Source organism: Motacilla alba, chromosome 1, assembly GCF_015832195.1.
Source record: "Motacilla alba alba isolate MOTALB_02 chromosome 1, Motacilla_alba_V1.0_pri, whole genome shotgun sequence".
NCBI lineage: Eukaryota > Metazoa > Chordata > Aves > Passeriformes > Motacillidae > Motacilla > Motacilla alba.
In genome coordinates, this window is record NC_052016.1 from 57,119,714 (window position 1) to 57,139,738 (window position 20,025).

Consider the following 20,025-nt stretch of genomic DNA (forward strand, 5'->3'; position numbering starts at 1 on the left):
TTCAGCAAAGAATGGACCTTGTTGCATTCACATCTTTCCAGGAAAGACAGAAGACAGAAAGGACAGCTTTCTAGAAGACAGAGAGATACAATGAGCCAGTTAACAGCCATGCAGTCCTGTTCTGTTGGAGGGATACATTACTGTGGGCAAAACCCTTGCAGTCAACACACCCAGTACTGGACTGGAGTGGTGTCTGCTAGGAGCTCACTCGAATGTGAGTGATGGTGTGCTGCAGCATTGCCAAGTCCAGGCATGGCTAATCACTAAGATACTTTCCTAGGGTCTGGATATATGTTCTGCACTATAAATGCCTCCAGCACCCAAACTAGATGACATTAAACTAACATGAATATCCCTGTTACCTGAAGATAATGTGGGTTTTTGCTACAGGAACCTTGAATATTAGTTATTTTTATCCAGTATTTCATTATTTCATTTCCACATTTTCAATAAGTACTAAGGCAGTTTTTAATATTTTTTTCAAGAATACTTACAAAGACAAAAAATTGATCATATTCAGTTCTTTGTTGATGTATAAGCACAATGATATAGTGCAATATCCAAAAGTACTTGGCTTCCTTCGTGAAGAAAATTCTTGAACTGGAATTCTTAAATCTCACTGGGATACTGGCATTTCTGAAGCTACTAGGTTTTAGTGTGTACACCTATGCATATAAACATGGTTGTTATTTTAAATTCCAAGAACAAGAAACGTCGAGAACGACGAGATCTGCTAAGACTGCAGCTACTGCGAATTTTTGAACTCCTTGCTGATGCTGGTGTTATAAGTGACAGGTAGGGCTATCACTCTTCATAAATATTGGTTTTTTTCTGTGAAACAATTTTTAGTGGTTGCCACACTGAGATTATGTCAGCATGTTCTTTGAAGAATTGTGTGGTCTATCAGATATGGAGAGATTTGCATGCATTTCTGCAGAAAACTGTAGCATAACTACTCTGTTATTCTCTATTAATGTGCAACTTTCCTTTATGCTAGTACAAATGGAGCCTTAGAAAGAGATACACTAGCCCTTGGAGCCTTGTTCTTAGAGTATGTTGATCTGACTCGCATGCTTTTGGAGGCTGAAAATGATAAAGAAGTTGAGATCCTTAAGGATATGAGAGCACATTTCAGTGCAATGATTGCCAACTTGATTCAGTGTGTTCCAGGTATGGAGCTAAATTATGCATTTAGTATAAGCATTGGAAAAGTAATTTTTCATTTCTTTTTTTTTTGTCTGTGCTTTTTTCACTGCTTTTGAATTTTCATATAATGAATGTAAAGTGGAATGCAGAAGAAGAAAGTGTTCAGAAGTCTACTAAGATTGAAATAAAAATACCAGTAAAGCTTGATGAAGCTTGTAATAGTCATGTCTAAGAATCACCTCTTTAAAAGCCTAGCAAAGAAATTGTCTGTGACCTCCAGGGACTCCAGATTTCTTCTTATTTTCTCCCATCTGATTTGATTGCCAGACTCTTCATAAACTCAGACAGGCCTTAAAAAATACAAGTACATGCAGACAATGTGCAATATTAAATGCAGTGAAAAACTTGCCCAAGGTGTTGAGACAGTACGTGAGTCCAATTGTATCACAAAGATGTATCCAGTTGATTTCATGCTTTTTATATATTGCAATATCACTTCAGAAATATAATTACATCAGCAAAAAACAAAAAAAAAGCCTCCAGGTTTCTTTTATTTATTGTTCCTACCTATTGCTGTATTAGAGTGAGACACATGTATTGTTTAGGCTCAAATTTAAAGAGCTGGAAAAAAACAAGTAAATATTTGCCATGAAAGGAATGCAGGAGGCAGTGAAAAATGCTAATTTTATAATTAGATCCTTAAATGCTTTTTTTCTACAGTCAGGTGTACGTGTTTGTATAACTATACATTAATTCAAAACTGAAGGTTCTTAGAAATAAGATGCACCTTACTCACTTGGTTAGATTTTTTAAAGGAGCTTAGATACTTTGGAGTAAGTGTATGCTGAACATATAAAATCCCCTCTCTTTTTGTAGAAATTTGAAAATTATGTCATCATTGTGCCACATGAATGTGCATTTAATATTAACAAATCACAACTATTTCTATTTCTGTTCATTTAGTTCACCATAGGAGATTTCTCTTCCCTCAGCAGAGCTTGAGACATCACCTGTTCATCTTATTCAGTCAGTGGGCAGGACCTTTCAGTATTATGTTCACACCGCTGGACCGTTACAGTGACAGAAATCACCAGATTACAAGATATCAGTATTGTGCATTAAAGGTACTAAAGTTTCACTATACAAAGCAGTAAAAGCAATTTTTCTGCGAAAATACAAGTTGTTGTGGGGTCTATTTCCTTTTGCTTCAAAGAAATTTGAATTGGCATACTTGATGCAAACTTGTATGCTCATATGTAAATGCACAGTGGTGTCATAGAATATAGCACTGTAATTAATTTTTTTTTCTTTGCTGACACTTTTCAAGGCTAATTATTTTAAAAACTGGAGTGCATTTTGAAATTTTACTTAGCTGTTCATTAATGGGTTAGCAGATTCAGCAGGGAGCTCTGAAATTAGGTGTAGTTCAGATGCAGTACCTCCGGATACTGAATCTGTACCAATGTACAACTCAGGAATGCCTCCCACGCTTGCCTGGAGACATGCTCAGTAATAATGTACTTCTGTGGCAAAACTAGTTGCAACTCCCCTGCATGAGTAAGCTGGGAAAGTAATAGGTTATGTACTTATATAAGCTGCACCACTTGCTGTAAGACAGTTTTAATTTTTGCAGTAACATACTAAACATCTGAGTGTATTTGAATTGTTTTTGCAGCTTGATTTGTGAATACTGGGTAAAATGACAAAATTTATCTTGAAGATAGTACTCCCCGCAAAATGCTTGGAGCATAATCTTGAATCCAGTAAAATCTGTAGCAAAATAATTATTGAATTCTACCAGTCAGTCAGCTGTTACCAATTTCACCATAGTTCCCTCCAGCAGAAAGCAAGTGGCAGTCCTGCCACCTGAGAACTGTTAGCCTGGACTGAAATCATTCTGAAAGGTTTGCTGTGTTACTTTTTGTGTGACTGAAGTTCCATGTGTTTCCAGGCCATGTCGGCTGTGCTCTGCTGTGGACCTGTGTTTGATAATGTTGGTCTTTCCCCCGATGGATATCTTTACAAATGGCTTGATAACATCCTGGCTTGTCAAGACTTACGTGTAAGTGCTGAGCAAAATGCCTCACTGATGGGCAGTTACTCACTGTACTAAGTGGGTAAAGAGTTTGCAAAGTGTTTTCTTTCTTCTTAAAGAACACATAATGGATTATTCTTGCCATTTTCCATTTCTGTGAAGATGGACTTGGACTTTGTAACCTACATAGTCATAGTCTTGTGTTTGTAGCTGATTGGATCGCCTCTTTTATTGAGGAGTAGACTGGTGGTTTATATCAAGTGGAGAGAGTGAGACAACAATCTTTCCCTTTTGGTATCATGCACTTTGTCCTGCTGTTCTCCCTAAAACTCTCATACCAGCACACGTAACTCTGCTAAGGAAAGGTAAATAGCAGAAAGTAAATAAATGCATGTGATGCAGCTAGAGGATAGAGGCTGTGGGAGTGGTAATTGATTAGGAAAAAAAAAAAGGTTAAACAATTTAAAGAAAGAATGAATAGCTGCAGAGAAAATCCTTCAGAAATTACATGGAATTTTGCAATGTTGGTAGGGACAGAGCTATAAAGATATATGTCTCATATATATGTCATAAAGTGATATGCAGTCTCTACAAGCAGTCATCTACACTTGGTGGCAGAATATTAATAGGCATTGGTGTTTGGTGTGCCAGCACTACCCTGTACTGAAAGAACAAGAAGTCGAAGCCTTAGTTGTGGTGTGTTTGTAGCAGTGGTGGTACCAGGATTAAGGGATTCACGGTCTGTAGGGAGAGTTGTTAGATTGCTTGATGTAGTTGGATTAAACATACAAGTTTTCAGTCTTGTAAAAGCTATTTTTCTTTGTCTGCCTTGCTTCTGTGCTAGTCAAAAGAAGGATAAATGTGAAAGTTTCATGAAATTCACATGAAGTAGGAAATAGTTAACAAGTCAGTTTATTGATATAAAAGGAAGTTGCCTAAGAACACTTATCAATTATCTTAGATTTTCCAAAAATTCTGCTTTTTTTGTTGTTGTGCCCAATTTTGGAAAATTTATTTCATTTATGTAGTCTTCGTATGTACCATTTTTTCAAGTGATGAGTATTGAAACCTGAGTCACATTCCAACTCTGCTGTCCCAAAAGTAAATTAATTACAAATGTTCTGATTTCTTCTTACGTACTTGAATTTTCCATTTTCGCCCTGTTTTGCCTGTGTCACTGTGAGAATTTTAGAGAATGAGCACATCTGACCCCACCAATCATGTTTTGATGTTTGCTCAGGTTCACCAGCTTGGCTGTGAAGTTGTAGTCCTGTTGCTAGAACTGAATCCTGATCAAATCAATCTCTTCAACTGGGCAATAGATCGATGTTACACAGGATCATACCAGCTTGCCTCTGGGTGTTTCAAAGCCATTGCAACTGTGTGTGGAAGCAGGTATTAATTCATTTATTAATCTACACTTTCAAATGTAAAAAACCCTGAAGGTTCAGCTCAGTGCATTGTTGGGAGCTGTAGGTCGCACTCACATCTTCTCAAACAGTTTTTGGACTGTATCGCTTGATTTTCATGATTCTGAAAACAAAGTGATGTGTTTGTAGAAGATGTTCTTACTATAGGTATATTTGAATTCTGGGGAATTTTGATGCTCTTTTGCTCAGAAAGATACAAAAAAAAAAGCTACAACAGGTTTATTTGAATATAGGTCATCAACCTGGTTTCAAAATATTTGAGATGGTTTTTAATTTAATTTAATTTATAAAAGGTAAAATGTTTTAAATGTCAATAGCTTGAAAGTCATTATTTTGACTTGTCACTATCTTAAAAGTCATGTTCTTTTTCTAAACTGGCTTTCATTTGATTTGTTTAGTTCCTTTCCTGTCAACTGGTATCATCATTACTGCTAATGCTGAGCAAGCACAAGCTACATGAAGAAATGAGTACAAATATTTCTTTTGTGCTAGGCCTTCATAAAACTCTATCCGTTTTTTTATTTTCAAAGACAAAATTTATAGAGAAATTAGATAATGCAGTAATTTGCATTTTATTAAAATAAATGTGAAAATTTACTCTTCACAAAAATAATTTGGCACAATGTCTGATCAGCATAGGGAAATACTCAAAGAGAAGTAATTGGGATTTGGAAAATCAAAATAAGTCACAAATTTCATCATTTTCATGCAAAACTGTTTTGTTCTCACAGGAGCAAACAGACTAGAGACTACATTACATGGAGATTTTTAGAAGTATGAATGGAATTTGGTATTTGGAAATTCAGTTATGTTGACAGGGTTTTTATTTCAATGAACACAGAAACATAGCAGTTTCAGCCAGTCTTTTTTCCTCAAATTGTGTTACCTGTGCCACTGTGATCTAAAAATTATTATTTTCCATTCTTACAGTAAAAATTGAGGGTATGATCTTTGTGATTTATTTTGAATTCCCAGCAAGCTGGGAATTTTTATTAATATTTGAAAGCTGTTAATAGTTTTTCCTCTATCATCTATCAAAATGTATCAGGAGACCACTGCTTAAACTGCCTGTAAAATGAACAGCAATTGATGATGTCCATCCAACTTTTTACAAAGAAGCCACTTCCCTTCATTTCTTTTCTTTTTGTATTTGTTTTTTAAGCAGTGGAAGGGCAAAGAGCCAGTTACAGAGCTTGGTTGCAGCTAGGATATGGAATTACCAAGAATGTCCCATGCCACACGTGTATCTGCCATATTAAAAAGTCCAAATAGGCACCTGCAGCCATCCAGGAGCACTGTAGTTGAGATCTAGGGTGATAAATTGATGGTTCACAATTCAATCAGTGCATTTACAGATCATCATGAGAACACAGAAACCTGTTTAGTGCAAATTCAAATATTGTGATGTGATATTCTTGATATGTTTAACCTTACAATTGATATTGACTTTATAGATAGCAGACTTTCTGTAGCAGTTCTTAACATTTACTCTTTGAAAGCAATTTTCATAGAATTGTCCAATACCTCAGAATGTTCATGTCAGAGATAGTGTTCTTTGTCTGAAGGGACTATTTTAATTGCAGCTTGGCTTAAGAAATTCTTTATCCCTGGAAATTTTCATGCGCCCCATTTTCTTTCATGGGTGTCAGCCTGTCCTGTAAATAGTTTATGTTATAAATTAAAATGAATCAACAGTCATAGACACAAGTATTCCATTTCTCATTGTGGGTAACTCAGTGCATTCCTAAGCATTGGTCCAAGGTAATTATAAATAATCCTTTCTTTCTTCCCATTCACCAGATGGTCCTTTGATCAAGCAGTGTGTATTCATAAGAGCTCCCTTTCCCATATTCTGGTGGTAGAAGAGAAAAAAGAAAGATGACACTCTCTTTAGACCATATTACAGAGTAGATCAGAGTGAATATAATCTGCATTCCTCACCAGCATTCACAAAAATGTTCTGTTTATTCTTCCAGGAACTATCCTTTTGATATCGTGACGCTTTTAAATTTGGTGCTGTTCAAGGCATCTGACACCAACAGAGAGATTTATGAAATTTCCATGCAGCTTATGCAGGCACGTATCAGCTACTTATTTTTTCCTCCTGCCCTTGGAGACTTTTTTGGTGAACTTCTTATGAAGTACTGTTATTTGCACATTAGTTTTGTTTTGAAAATAAACAATCGTTTTTGTCTTGGCTATAAAAACTTACAAGAATATGTAAAAATGAATGTTATTGTGTCTTTTATATTTGGAGCATATACTCTGAAACATATCAAGCATTCTCTGATAGCTAAACTTTAAAAGCTGATATTTTCTGATTTAATAAATTTTTATGGTCTCATTCCTTTTTTTTTCTTTTGTCTTTTATAGATCCTTGAATCAAAGCTTTTTGTTTATTCAAAAAAGGTAGCTGAGCAAAGACCAGGCAGTATCTTGTATGGGACACATGGTCCATTGCCACCTCTTTACAGTGTCTCACTTGCCCTTCTTTCATATGAACTAGCAAGGATGTATCCTGAACTTACCCTTCCACTTTTTTCAGGTACCTGTATTTATTTGACTTATTATCTCCTTTACTTTTTTTTTTACAAATGCTAGACTGCTACCATTTTGAACCACAGTTCTCTTTATAAATTTGCTTGACCTGTTTTTATTCTGGTTCAGGTCAAATCAGATTCAGGAATCCAATATATATTTCCTAGAGGTACTCACACAAAGTACAGAAACCCTCGTGGGGGACTCTGTGCCACTTATGTGATCTTGGGGTAACTTTGAAATTACAAGTGCCTTGAATGAGGTAAAATGACATTGGCAAACTCTACTATGATGGGTTCTCATGTGATTCTTCTTATCATGGATTTACATCGATCGTACTTGTGAGGATATATTTCTTCATTTTATGTAAGCATGACTTTAACTTTGGCCAGATTGATTGCCTGTGTCCAGTTCTACCAGTGATTAAAATTACTCTGAGTGACCTCTACCTTTTGTTATTTGCCACATCTGCATGTCTCAGCATTTTTTAAATTTTATCAGAAATACATATTTTCAAGATTACTGAGAAAAATGTTAAAAGAATGAGACCTGCAGGAGCACCAATCAGAATATGCCCACTGTGAGGCCATTCCTGGGAACAATGATGTTTTGAGACATATCTGTCTGGTTTAATCAATCTTATGTGTTGCTCTACTTTTTAAATAGCAGAATGCAAATGTCTGTAATCGTGGGAATTTTTACTGGCTCTTGAAATCCCTTTCTGTTGTTTTTACTCAGTCTGTAGGGGCAGGAGGGAGGGTAAAGGAACAATACATCACCCTTACATTTCTCAGTGCCCAAGATACCATGAGTTATAAATAATTGGTGTAGGGAAATTCTGATGGCTCATTTGTCATTAAGCAAATGCTGTTCATTATCTCTGTTACCGTCTACTCATGTTGCTGTAACGACTGTGTCATTTTAAAAAATCTCAGATATACCAGATATTACAGTCCAAGTGAGACATCCTTTCTGTGCATCTAGAATCATAAGGAGGAAAGAACAGTGTGTGTCTTCACAATTTTTAAAAACCAGGGAGTGAGTAAAAAAAGGAAATGTTTGCTGTACTGATTTTACAGAAGAATTCTGGTACAGAGAGATAATGTGGTTCACTTTGGCAGGAAGCTGTATTTCTTATCCCAGATTTTCCAAATCCCTTTGCCTTACAGTGCCAGGGTTTTGTTGGTTTTTTTTGGTTTTTTTTTTTTTGTAAACTATATAAAGTGCTGTATACAAGCATTCCTGAACTGACAGCCAGCTATGGATTTCCTAGACATTCCCACAGGAAGTAGGATCCCCATATACCCAAGATTTTTTTTGTAAACTCAGTATAATAAGTGCCTTATTATTTAAAGTATAGCTTAGAAACCTGGAGGCCAGTGAGGCATTTGTAATCTGCAGAACACTTTTGTGTATTCTCCAGAAGCTCTTGGAATTCTAGAGTAACCACCAGTAACTGAATGATCCTTTTTCCTCTTTATTGACATCACCTTACTTAATATATAACATGGCACAGTAACTAGGGGTGACTTTCTGTTTCTAAGCCCAGACTGAGTTAGTTATTTTAGGCAGAAGACATGACCAATTGCTTGCTATTACTGAACATTAATTCCATGTTTCTCTTCAGGAAATTGAAGAACATGTTTTTATGCTTGTGGTGTGCAAAGTAAAAACCATCAGGTAGTCTAACAAATGACAGAAATGTGATTTAAACAGTGTATTTAGGGTTTCCATCATAAATTAATATGTTGTCCTTTTCAACTCTTGCTGTTGTAGAGGTAAGCCAACGATTTCCAACAACACATCCAAATGGAAGACAGATCATGCTTACCTATCTGCTACCATGGCTTCATAATATCGAACTGGTAGACAACAGACTGCTCCTCCCTGGCTCAAGCCCTACCACTCCAGAAGATGAACTGAAGGACAAGGAGGGGGAAATAGCAGTCACAAGTGGACTAAAAGGCAATGGCTGGGGCTCACCTGAGGCCACCTCCCTGGTTCTTAATAATCTCATGTATATGACAGCCAAGGTAAAAAAACAAATCAAACCAAGAAACTAACCTGTAAAACTTTTGTTTCTTCCCTCCAGTACCAGAAATTGTACACTGGAACAGTCTGTACCAATCAAACAAAACCTGCCTAATTTTAGGGTTACTTTTTGAATTTACAGTCCTCGAGACTTTTATGTTCTCTTATGATTTAAGTCCTTCTGTGGATCAGAACCTAAATAGTTTTAAATGGAGTTAATGCTCTGAAATCTGTCAGGTAGCTATTTAAAATACTGTTTTGTAACTTTTTACAGCATTTCACTGTTTGTTGTTTTTTTTGCGTGAGAAAATGTTCTAAAAGAGCTTGCTTTAATTTGGAAGTCTGCATATTTCAAGGAATGTATGTATGCCTATGATTCTTTGCAGTATGGAGATGAAATTCCTGGACCAGAAATGGAAAATGTCTGGAATGCTTTGGCCAACAATGAAAAATGGAGTAACAACCTTAGGATAACTCTGCAGTTCCTCATTAGTTTGTGTGGTGTTAGCAGTGATACCATCCTTTTACCCTATGTAAGTCTTTGCACTTTATTTTATTTACTGCTGATTACACAGGTTGTAGCGAAGGAAACAGCTATTACTTGCAGAAAATTAATTTCTACATCAAAACCAAGAAATACCAACATACTTCCCAACAAACTGTACAATATTAAATGGCAGGAATAAGAGTTCCTGGAAACTGAAATTAAGAAAAAAAGAAATGGAGTAGTGCAAATCTCAGCCTGCAGCAGCAGAGCACACCCCATTGCAAGTGAGAGGTGTGTTTCTCTCAAGCAAAGAGAAACTTTGCGTGTCTGTGAATGGGGACAGTAACAGAGAGTGGCCATAAATTGCCAGAAAATGCTACATCCTTTTCTTTAGCAGACTAGAGCTTTCTGTGGGGTATCTCAAGAGACAGAAGATAGTTAACCTTTATAAGCTTACCATATCAGCTTCTGCCTCTGCATGACTGTCATAAATTATCTAACAGTTGCTGTAATGTGCAACTCAAACTGTGCTGGATATTGTTATTATTCAAGTTAAAATAAAATCAGGGCTGTCTGAGAAAAACAGGCTACTTCCATTCCCATGTTCCTTATTGCTCCGTTGCTGAGTGAAACAGAATCTAAATTTAGTGAATTTTCCAGCCCAATTACAATATGTTTTTTTATTAGTTAGCCTCTTTCCATTTATTTCCCTGAAATAAATCTGAAATTTATCTAAAAAGCCTCATAAACACACTTCATTTACAGTTGCTGAAATAATAGTTTACCCATAGTGTTTATGATGACTGCTATGCAAATAAGAATAAAGAAAATAAAGAAGCCCATAAAAATCCTCAAAATGTTGTTGTTGTACCATAGGCATCCCATTTGTTTCCTTTCATTTGAAGGGTTTACTGTTCTATATTCCCAAATCAATGCATATGTGTGTATATATATATATATATATATACACATATATGCCTAGCTAGTCAAAAGTAGAAAAATTTGAAAGTGGAATTGGTGTAAGAAAAAGCCCAAGGTTTATATGAGAGGAAAATAAAGGGGCTGATCTGAAATAACATCTTTCCCTCAATTGTTACAGAGGCTTTCCATTCAGTGCTGACCAAGCTTTGAGCTGGAGGTTAGATGAGAGACTTCCCAGCTTCTTTCCAACCTGCCTCATCCTACAATCTGTGACAGATTTGGGATTAAGGTGGTGTCCATCTATGTCGCAGAGAACAAGTGGAAATTACCTGTTAGAGATAAGACAGAAAATGAGGGCTGCTTTACTCTCATTTCTGACAGCTTACAAAAGGAACAGGGCGGGAGTAGGAAGGACTAGTCCTGTGCTGATTCCAAATGTAGCCTGACTGCAAAAGCCTGATAACCCTGTCACCTCTTGCCCAGAAGCCCCTCACATACCTTATCCTCCATCCAGATACTTGCCAAGCCAAAGCTTTCAGCACCTCCTTTTTCCATAACTGTTGCCATGCCACAGCTCTGAGCAGCCTTCCCTCAAACCCCCTCCACCCAGTGCACTTCTTTCTTCAAATTCTTTTTTTTGCCTCAAAGCCTTGGCTTTCACAGTTCTGTCCTCCTCCAGGACAGGACAGTCCTCTTACTTCACAAAGAGAGCAGTGTGTTCTGACATCTCCAGCTTCATCTGCTCAGCATCTCCTCTTTTGCCTGTGGGACTATTCTGGTCTCCCACCCAGGCTTCTCGTGGCTGGTGGCAGCAGCAGCTGACAAGGTTCCCGTGTTTTCTACCACCCAGTGTTTTGTAGAGTTAAAAGTCTGATTCTCGGATTTTGCAAAATCTGAAAAAGTTTTTAGCTTCTGTAGGAAGCCTGACTGTGCTTATGAGTCACTCCTTTGCTGATAGCTTTGTCTGGAGTAGGGAAATACACTGGTCTTATCACACGCATCTGCTCAGTGTTTTGCTAATGCCCTGGAGTTTCGAGATAAGAAATCCTACCTAATTCTGCTAACTACACAAGACTGCTGATACCACAAACATGTGTCTTCCATTATCATGTAGATAACAGATACACGTTAGCAAATAAAGATCATTTGGACAGTTTATCAGCAGTGTTCCAGGTCACCTGGGCTTAAATGAGCACAGAGCTGCAAGATTGCCAGTTTACCCATTAGGAGCCCCCTGTGCCCCAGGCAGTCACCAGCTGCTTTGTGCCTTCGGCCATCTGTTCTCCCTGGGTGGGTCCAAGCCAAAAAGCATGCCTGACTCACATTTTTTACTTTTTTTGTTATCATCTAAATTAATTGCTTTGTCTCTTATGTTTCCTTTAAGCATTTTTTCCCAGTGCCCCAGTACAAATTGCTGAGCTGTCCATTCTTTCACAATTTGTAGTGAAAGATTTCTTAGAGTATTTACAGTTCAGAAACCTCTTCAGCAAAGACTCGTGTTGGGAACGTGACCCCTGCAGTGGTGAGAGAAGCTGAAAGTGGCACTGTGAGCCCAACCAGAAATGAGCCTGGAGAAGGAGATGGATTTGTCTCTGGAAAGTCCCTGGGAAATTTTTAGCACAGTAGAGTAAAAGAGACTTTGCATATGTGCATTTTCTCTAAGGAAAAAAAAAAGTGAAAGAGAAGCAGTAAGGAAGTTATTTTAGTGGAAGTCTTTATAAGAACAGCAATACTTGGTGAGGCCAACATGCTGTTCAGTCTAACATATTAGCTCCCCTATAAGAACCTGTTTAGGGGCATCTTTAAAAACAAGCAGGCAAGCACAGAGAGATATTCCCCATATGGTCTCCCATCTCCAGCAGTTTATGAATCAAGTGGTTTTGAGTTGGGGAGAGTCTCTGCCTTTAATAGTGATCAGGGTTTTTTCCCTCAAGAATATAGCTGAATTTGGTCTCAGTATCTCAACAGTCCTCATTGCTGCAGTGCAGGTTTGAGATCTTGTTAAAAATTTACAGAAATTTCCAGAGTTTCTATAAATGATACTCTCAGATTTTTTCAGATCAGGATACATGAAGTCTGTATACGTAATTGCTCTGCCTTTCCTCCATTTGCTATTACTTTGCTTACAGATACAAGTAGCAACTCAAAGCCTGGCTTACTCCTTGTGGCCACAACTACAGTTTTGTAGATGTGCATGTTATACAGTTATATACATAAACAATTCATTGTGAATGGTAAGCAAAAACTTTGAAGTAATTCAATCACAGAGTCAGTCTGCTGTGGAAATGATCTTGATGTCAAAGTGAGAAGTTTTATTTCTGTATGGGCTGTATGTGGTTGTGGTGTCTGTCCAGGAACAACACTTGCATATGAGATAATTTCAGTGCTGCAGTGTAACATTTATTGATTCCTTTGGAAATTCACTTTAGTCAGAGTTTAACAACTGTTACTTTCTTCCACAGATAAAGAAGGTTGCAATATATCTGTGTCGCAATAACACTATTCAGACAATGGAAGAACTTCTTTTTGAGCTGCAGCAAACCGACCCAGTGAACCCCATAGTCCAACATTGTGATAATCCTCCATTTTACCGATTTGCTGCCAGTAACAAAGCCTCAGCTGCAGCTTCTGGTATGACCTGAATGTGTTTTTTTAATGCTCTCCTACTCTTTTGAGTCTTCATCTCTTTGCAAAAAGCAATCTCTTACTTTTGCTTCCATTGAGACATGTATAAATAAAGTACAAGTTTCAGGGCCTTGTTGCATGTCTAAATTACAGTTCTTTTTCATTCCTAATGATGTATATGCTTTGTTAAAATGTGCTTAATTATCTTAACTATTTTAATAGCATATTACTAATATTTGATGCTGTTCAGAATTCTGCCACTCTTCAGAAAACTCCACTCTCTAGTGGCTGTTTCACTCAGAAGAAGAGATCGTCATCAATGCAGTGAGCACAGCAGATACATCAAGCAGAGTTTCCTGAAAACTGAGAGCCTCAAGGGTGTGGCAGTTCTGTTTTGAAAGGCCTAATGCCATTTTCCAAGCTGCAGTAGTCAAATATACTTAAGAACCAACCCCACATTTAACATTGTACATGCTTTGCCAAGTCCTTGAAAAACAATAGACTATGTCTTTTGAGCATGAGCTTAGTTTAAGGAGTAGAAGACCATCATTCTGTTAATATGCTTCTCAAAGCATGTAAACTTTACACCATCCAGCCATGGAAGCAGTTCCTGGTCTGTAGCAGTAACAGTGTTCATTCATTCACATGTGCAAGTACTCGCAGAATGGTCACTTTGACTGTAGCTGCTAAATTCCCCTGTGAGTTATGGGCTTTTATTGCTTTGCAGGTGCTGTCTGCTGCATCTTAACAGGTGTTCTAATTCACATCTCATTTACAGGAACCACCTCCAGCAGTAACACTGTTGTGGCTGGCCAAGATAGTTTTCCTGATGCAGAGGAGAACAGAGTGGTGAAAGACACTGATGAAAGGTTTGTGGCTTAGGGTTTTTTCCTCCAAAATGTATGTGTTTTCCTAGGCTGAGGGTGAGATGTTGAAAAATGTTCTGCATTGTACTGTGAGGAGTTCTGGTGCTCGGATTGATCCTAAGTGGCATTATTGCAGTATGCATAATTATTAGTTCAAGTCAGGATTTCTTGTCCTATATAAGTTTTAAATGTGACTCTAAAAAGGTTTTTAGAATTCAGATCTGCCAGAGACTTTATTATGAAAATGAAAGGAAAATTACAAAGTTCTGATATTGGCGTTTGGGATCCTGCTGAAAGACACCTTAGATGAAAATGGAAAATAATTTGCCTGAACTCATTGCTGGCATTTATGTTACCGAAGCCGGCTGTAAGTGCATCTGCACTTAGTGTGTCAATCTTAGAATGTCCATTAATACTGACTTCATATGCCATGACACATGAAATAATGAGGCTCATAGATAGAAATCCGTGTGTTGGATGGCTGACAATGCATTTTTGTCAACTGCACAAGGAATTTATTGCATGCTTATGAGACACATGCTTTGGAAACAAGGTAATACGTTGATGTATAGTGAAATACTCTGCACTAAGGTGTGTGAACATTAGTAAGAAATTGAATTGAATTTTGTCTAGAAAATCCTCAGTCTTGTCTTGTTTCATCCATGGTTATTTGTAATTAGTTTCCTAGCTCTGCAGGAATGGTGATGTTTTTAGATCATTGCTAGTGTGTGAGCTGTCGGTATGGCTCCTCTGATTCCCTTCAGGCCTGATTACCCTGGGAACACAAGGTGGAGGAAGTCAAAGGAGATCACCAGGAAAAGTCAGCGTAGCATGAATCTGTGGCAGATTTGAGGACAGCTGTGAGCCGTTTGCTCCGGCTCTCATATCCTTTAACTTTTCTATTAGGTCTGCTCTAGCATTTGCTGGATTCTCCTCTTGAAAGGTGATCTGCTGTAGTTTTTCCTGCTTGGTACCTGTGCAGGCTTGGCTTTGGACTTTCCAGTCAGTCACAGAATCACAAAATATTTGGAGCTGGAAGTGACCCACAAGGATCATGGAGTCCAACTCTGAAGTTAATGGCCCATATGGGGATTGAACCCACAACCTTGGCATTATTAGCAACATGCTAAAAGAAAAAAAAAAATCACACATTTGCAGCATGAGAGTTTCCCTTTGCTAAATTTTTAAAAGCTTGTGACACCAGAGCACATGTTAGAACTTCTCAGAAACTGGCTGCAAAAATGTTTTGTGAAAAAATCAGCATTACATTCATTTGCTGTCTACTCCTGTGTAAAAGTGAATGCCTAAGGAAATGCCTTTTTTTTTCCCTTAGGGTAAACATAAAGTCCAGATGTTTAATGTCAGTCTGTGTTTTTAATGAAGATTTCTTCTCTTGTATTTGAAGGTTCAGTAATGTCATCAGAGCACATACCCGACTAGAATCGAGGTACAGTAATAGCTCTGGAGGATCTTATGATGATGACAAAAGTAAGTTATATTCTATTTGATGAAATTTCTGGTGTTTTGGTTAGAGAGGAAAACATTCTAATGACCAGCAGAGCCTCTCTGTCTAAATTGGTATAAACAGTAATATAGCATTGACATGCAGGGAGTGTCCTTATTTCCCCTCCATATCTCATTTAATTACTTTACTTCATTTAATCTGGGTTCAGTCAAACCCATCTGAAGGCCAGAGAACTTCACAGAAAGGAGCAGCAGACAATCCTCCAGACACTAACACTTTGGGCCTTTCATACATGGCAAGCCAAAAGACTTGTAAGAGCATTAGAGCATGTACTTTGAGTTGTGCCATTTGGCAGTATATCTGTCCAAATCAAGTGCTGTTATAGGAGCATGAAAAGAGGCTCAGGAGTTTGCAAATATGAGGTCTTATCTCCTCATTAGCTTTTATGTGCTCTTTGCAACTAGTTTTGGGCTGCACTGTGCAAACATGTGTTAGAGGAGAGATGGGGCTCCTGAGCATGCTTCTTGTTCTTTATGTATTTCTGCTAAATGGGCTGTAAATGGACACTGGTGCTCAGGAGGGATTCCAAAGAAAACAAGTTAACTATTGTACAATAGTGTGAAACTGCAGAGTTTGATGGTTTGACTTCATTTCTGGAGTGAATTCAATTTACAGATTTTGGCTAGGCACTAAGCAAATGTAAAAAAGGTAAGATCTTGTTATGGACTTTGATCACTGGGTTATTAAAGCCAGGTCAAGTACTATATCGGCCATCCTGTCTTGGTTTAGTATTGCAGACATAATTTTGGAACAGTATTTTGACATGAAAAGTAAAGATTTTCTATGTTTTTTAATCCAAGTAATTTTTGGTTACTGTTCTGCAAAATATGCAAAGACTGTAAAATACAATACAATAGGATAGTTTAATGTACACCAACAACTATTATTCATAATTATGAAGCACAGTATTAAGAAAATATTGTGTATGTACAAACTCCAGTTTTTAAATACATAAGAACGTGTGCAACATCTTAAACTCAGTGGGGTTTAGTACACTTGTCTTGAATTTTTTATGGCTTTCTAGTTCTGCAGCTACTTAAAATGCTTCACCAGATATTAATTGAAGCACTGGTGCTAATCTGATCTGCATGAACAATCTTTCAAGACAGAACAGCGTTTATGTTATCAGAACAGCCTTCACAAATACCTGATTTTGACAAGAGCCTAAAGTGATAAAAAGTTTAAAAAATACTGAAATTTTCTTTGCTCTTTTGGAATGTCTCCTCCAGCCAGTGCCCAAATTTTTTCCTGCCTATACCTGCAAGTTTTGTGCTACTGTGAATATTTATGCTAAGTGTGCTTCTCACAGGGATTCCTTTAGCAAGTATGTGAATACCTAGAAGGAAAATAAAATGTATTTTACTTAGTTACTGACATTTATATAGAATTCTAATAAGAGAAAGGAATTTTTATATCTCTTGTCATTCTTCAAGAAACATAATGCAGCTTCCAACTTACTCCCCCAGACAGGCAGCCCAGGCTGCAAAGGATTTGGTGGTATGGCTTCTTCCCTCTCTCCAATCTACTTTAATATTCATGTATTGCTGAGGATATAAATACAGAACACCACTCTGCAGCACACAAACTTTTTTGTTCAGACAAGGATTGTATATTTACTATCAAGGTGCTTTTCTTTTTTTTCTTGGTCTGCGCATAAAGCTGTGAAAACAGGAGTGAGGATCTAGGTCTCAGTGTGACCTTCATGAAGCACTTTTCTTTGAAACACTCAGATTGGAGCTTATGTAGAAATAAGCAGTTCCTGTGCAGTGCTTTTTCTGTGAAAAGCATTTGACAAACATTATCCAGTTAATTCTGGTTAAGAATATGTGAAAATGCCATACTTTCCTACATTATTAAGTAATTTCATTCTTCTTTATCTGTAACTAAGTAATCATCCTCCAGAGAATCTAAGTAGTAATCATAAAGATATAAAGTGTTCCTTAAAAGGCCAACACTTGAAAATGGGAGCTGGCATTTTAGAAACAATTGCAGAAGCAGCTACTGCTTTGAAAGTCTCCTGAAGATCTGGAAATATGAAGAAGTTTTTCTAAAACTGAGAAGTGATGCACATTAGAAAAATCCAGCTCTGATACTTTTGTAGGCATCAAAATAGTTTTGTTTCCCGTGGGAAAGCTGACAAGCATCAGATACACGCTGTAAAAAAAAAAAAAAGTAAAGGAAAATGGGAAAATGCTGAGTTTCAAGCTTACCTCAAATACAAAAGTGTAACAAAACCAAACTAAAACAAAATAAACAAGCAAACAAACAAATGAAAACACAAAAAGAAGGAACAGAACAAAAAATAACACTCATTAAAAATTCATAAAGGGCAATGTTTGAATGGATGTCAAAAACAGACCAAGAAAGGATACTTTCATGGCAGTGTATCACAACTGCCAAACCTCAGAAATAAAAACTGAACAGTGAGAGAATCGAGAGGAATGAGAGGGAACAAAATACAGGAGAGATGAACGAAACTGTGCAGCTGAGACAAGACAGAAAGTGGTAGAAATAACTTACTTGGCCCACATCATTGCAGATAAACAGGTGGGAGACAAAACTCTAACACTCATTAACAAACAGCAGCTGTCACACTAAAGCAAAATTAAATACATCTTTGAGAAATTCAAGATATAATTCATCCCTGTTGAAAGAAAATTACCCTGAAGATGTTTTTTGCGTTCCTTGTGCCTCCTTGCTAATTCAGGACATTTAACTTCTGCCTTTGTAGCGTCACTCAGCAGGGCAGTGGTGAGGAGTTGCAAGAATGTGTCACTGGTACTCTGCTCCTTGCAGCAGATGGCTTCTGACAGCAGCTTTGTTGGCTGAACTTTTCCCTCATTTTTGAAGAAAAAGTCTGTTGCTTGGTGCTTTGTGATCTGAATCCAGCACTACTAAGTGACAGCAGGGATTCAGCTGCCGCTCCTACCATTCAGTGCTGTCTGCCTGGAATCTCTTTAATTTCCAGCAGCATGAAAGAGGGATTAAAAATGCATCACTTGTTATTGAACACAGGAATTTGCAAATCTCATGGCATCTTATCACATTGTTCCAAACAGCTGAACTCATATGTTAGCATAAAATCTCTTATAGTATTTTGCAAAAATAGGTAATCAGACTTGAGTTTTATGTACTTTTTTTGAATGCTTTTCCATGCAGATGATCCTGTCTCTCCATATACAAGCTGGTTATTGAATATTGTTGAAACCAAACAGCCACATCCCCTGCCCATGCCTTACAATGGAGGATGCTGGGCACCACTAGTGGACTATCTCCCAGAAACTATCACACCCCGGGGACCCCTTCATAGGTGAGCAGTTTCTCGTTCTGACATTTCAGAAAGTGAGATGCTTCCTCTTCCTTCCTTGGTCCAACACCAATCCAACTCTCCCACCATTCAGAACATCTGAAAATCGTACAGTCAATTTCTGCTGAATTCCAGTGCTAAAATCCACATGCAGTGAAAGCTCACAATTCTACTAGATTTCTACCACAAAGCCTATTTACAATGTAGGACATCACTGATAAGAATAAAAATGATGGAACAACTGAAACAGAAAAGGACAATTTATTTTTCCCAGGCCTCTGTGCCTATTATTCATAGCACTTTGATCTTTTATTCTAACTAGGCCATGCATATTCTGAAATTCCTATTTTACATATTTTGTATTGACAATAATAGGGTTTTTTTCAGTAATGGGTACTTGTTTGCTTGATACTGTAAGTGAAGTGCTTCAGCATTAATCGTATTGAGAAGAAATGCCACAAATCTGAAAATTTCTAGATTGTGTATTTCTTCAGAAATAAGCATCCTGTTTGTGCTTTCCCATTTCCAAGAGGTTTGAAACTGATGTTGTGATTTTACTTCCAGGTGCAATATTGCTGTTATCTTCATGACTGAGATGGTAGTGGATCACAGTGTGAGAGAAGATTGGGCTCTTCATCTTCCTTTATTGCTACATGCTCTCTTTTTAGGTAAGACCAACAGAACAAGAAAGAAAGTATAAATGTACTCCCTCCTTTTACTTTAGTTTTGCTGAAGCTATGGTACTGTGTTTTTTTACATGTTTTATGATTTCCTCACTCCACCCTAAAAGAAAAAGCCCAAGGCAGTTGCAGTCTGTAAATTACTCTCAAAACTTTGAAGTTTTTGAATATTTTGGCCAATTTCAGCCAAATTTGAGAGGTGTGTAGAAATTTGAAGATGAATGACTTCCTAAAATATCTCTATAAAAATGCGTGGCATGGACCCTGTAAGAAAAGGAGGTGAAACTCATGCTTTTGTCCAGCTTGGTTAGTGATGACAGTCTGCACATACCTTGGACCTGGACTACACACACCTGTGCTGTCTCTTGCCTTTGCAAAAATAATCTGTAAGCGAGCCAGGGTAGCTGTACTGCAGAGGTAGTGGAGGTAGGACA

General features: G+C 37.5%; 1 protein-coding gene across 15 annotated transcripts in view; it reads left to right on the forward strand.

The window, feature by feature from the left end:
- Window positions 1-20,025, forward strand: part of FRY (FRY microtubule binding protein) — a 223,706-nt gene that overhangs the window by 152,458 nt on the left and 51,223 nt on the right. For all 15 annotated transcript variants that reach the window (XM_038127474.1, XM_038127494.1, XM_038127483.1 and 12 more), the window contains 14 exons: window positions 704-795; window positions 998-1,170; window positions 2,110-2,270; window positions 3,098-3,208; window positions 4,422-4,576; window positions 6,588-6,687; window positions 6,985-7,156; window positions 8,926-9,182; window positions 9,567-9,713; window positions 13,051-13,219; window positions 13,992-14,082; window positions 15,485-15,567; window positions 18,764-18,914; window positions 19,476-19,579. In XM_038127474.1, coding sequence (XP_037983402.1) covers window positions 704-795; window positions 998-1,170; window positions 2,110-2,270; window positions 3,098-3,208; window positions 4,422-4,576; window positions 6,588-6,687; window positions 6,985-7,156; window positions 8,926-9,182; window positions 9,567-9,713; window positions 13,051-13,219; window positions 13,992-14,082; window positions 15,485-15,567; window positions 18,764-18,914; window positions 19,476-19,579 — 1,966 coding nt within the window. The remainder of the gene's footprint in view (window positions 1-703; window positions 796-997; window positions 1,171-2,109; window positions 2,271-3,097; window positions 3,209-4,421; window positions 4,577-6,587; window positions 6,688-6,984; window positions 7,157-8,925; window positions 9,183-9,566; window positions 9,714-13,050; window positions 13,220-13,991; window positions 14,083-15,484; window positions 15,568-18,763; window positions 18,915-19,475; window positions 19,580-20,025) is intronic.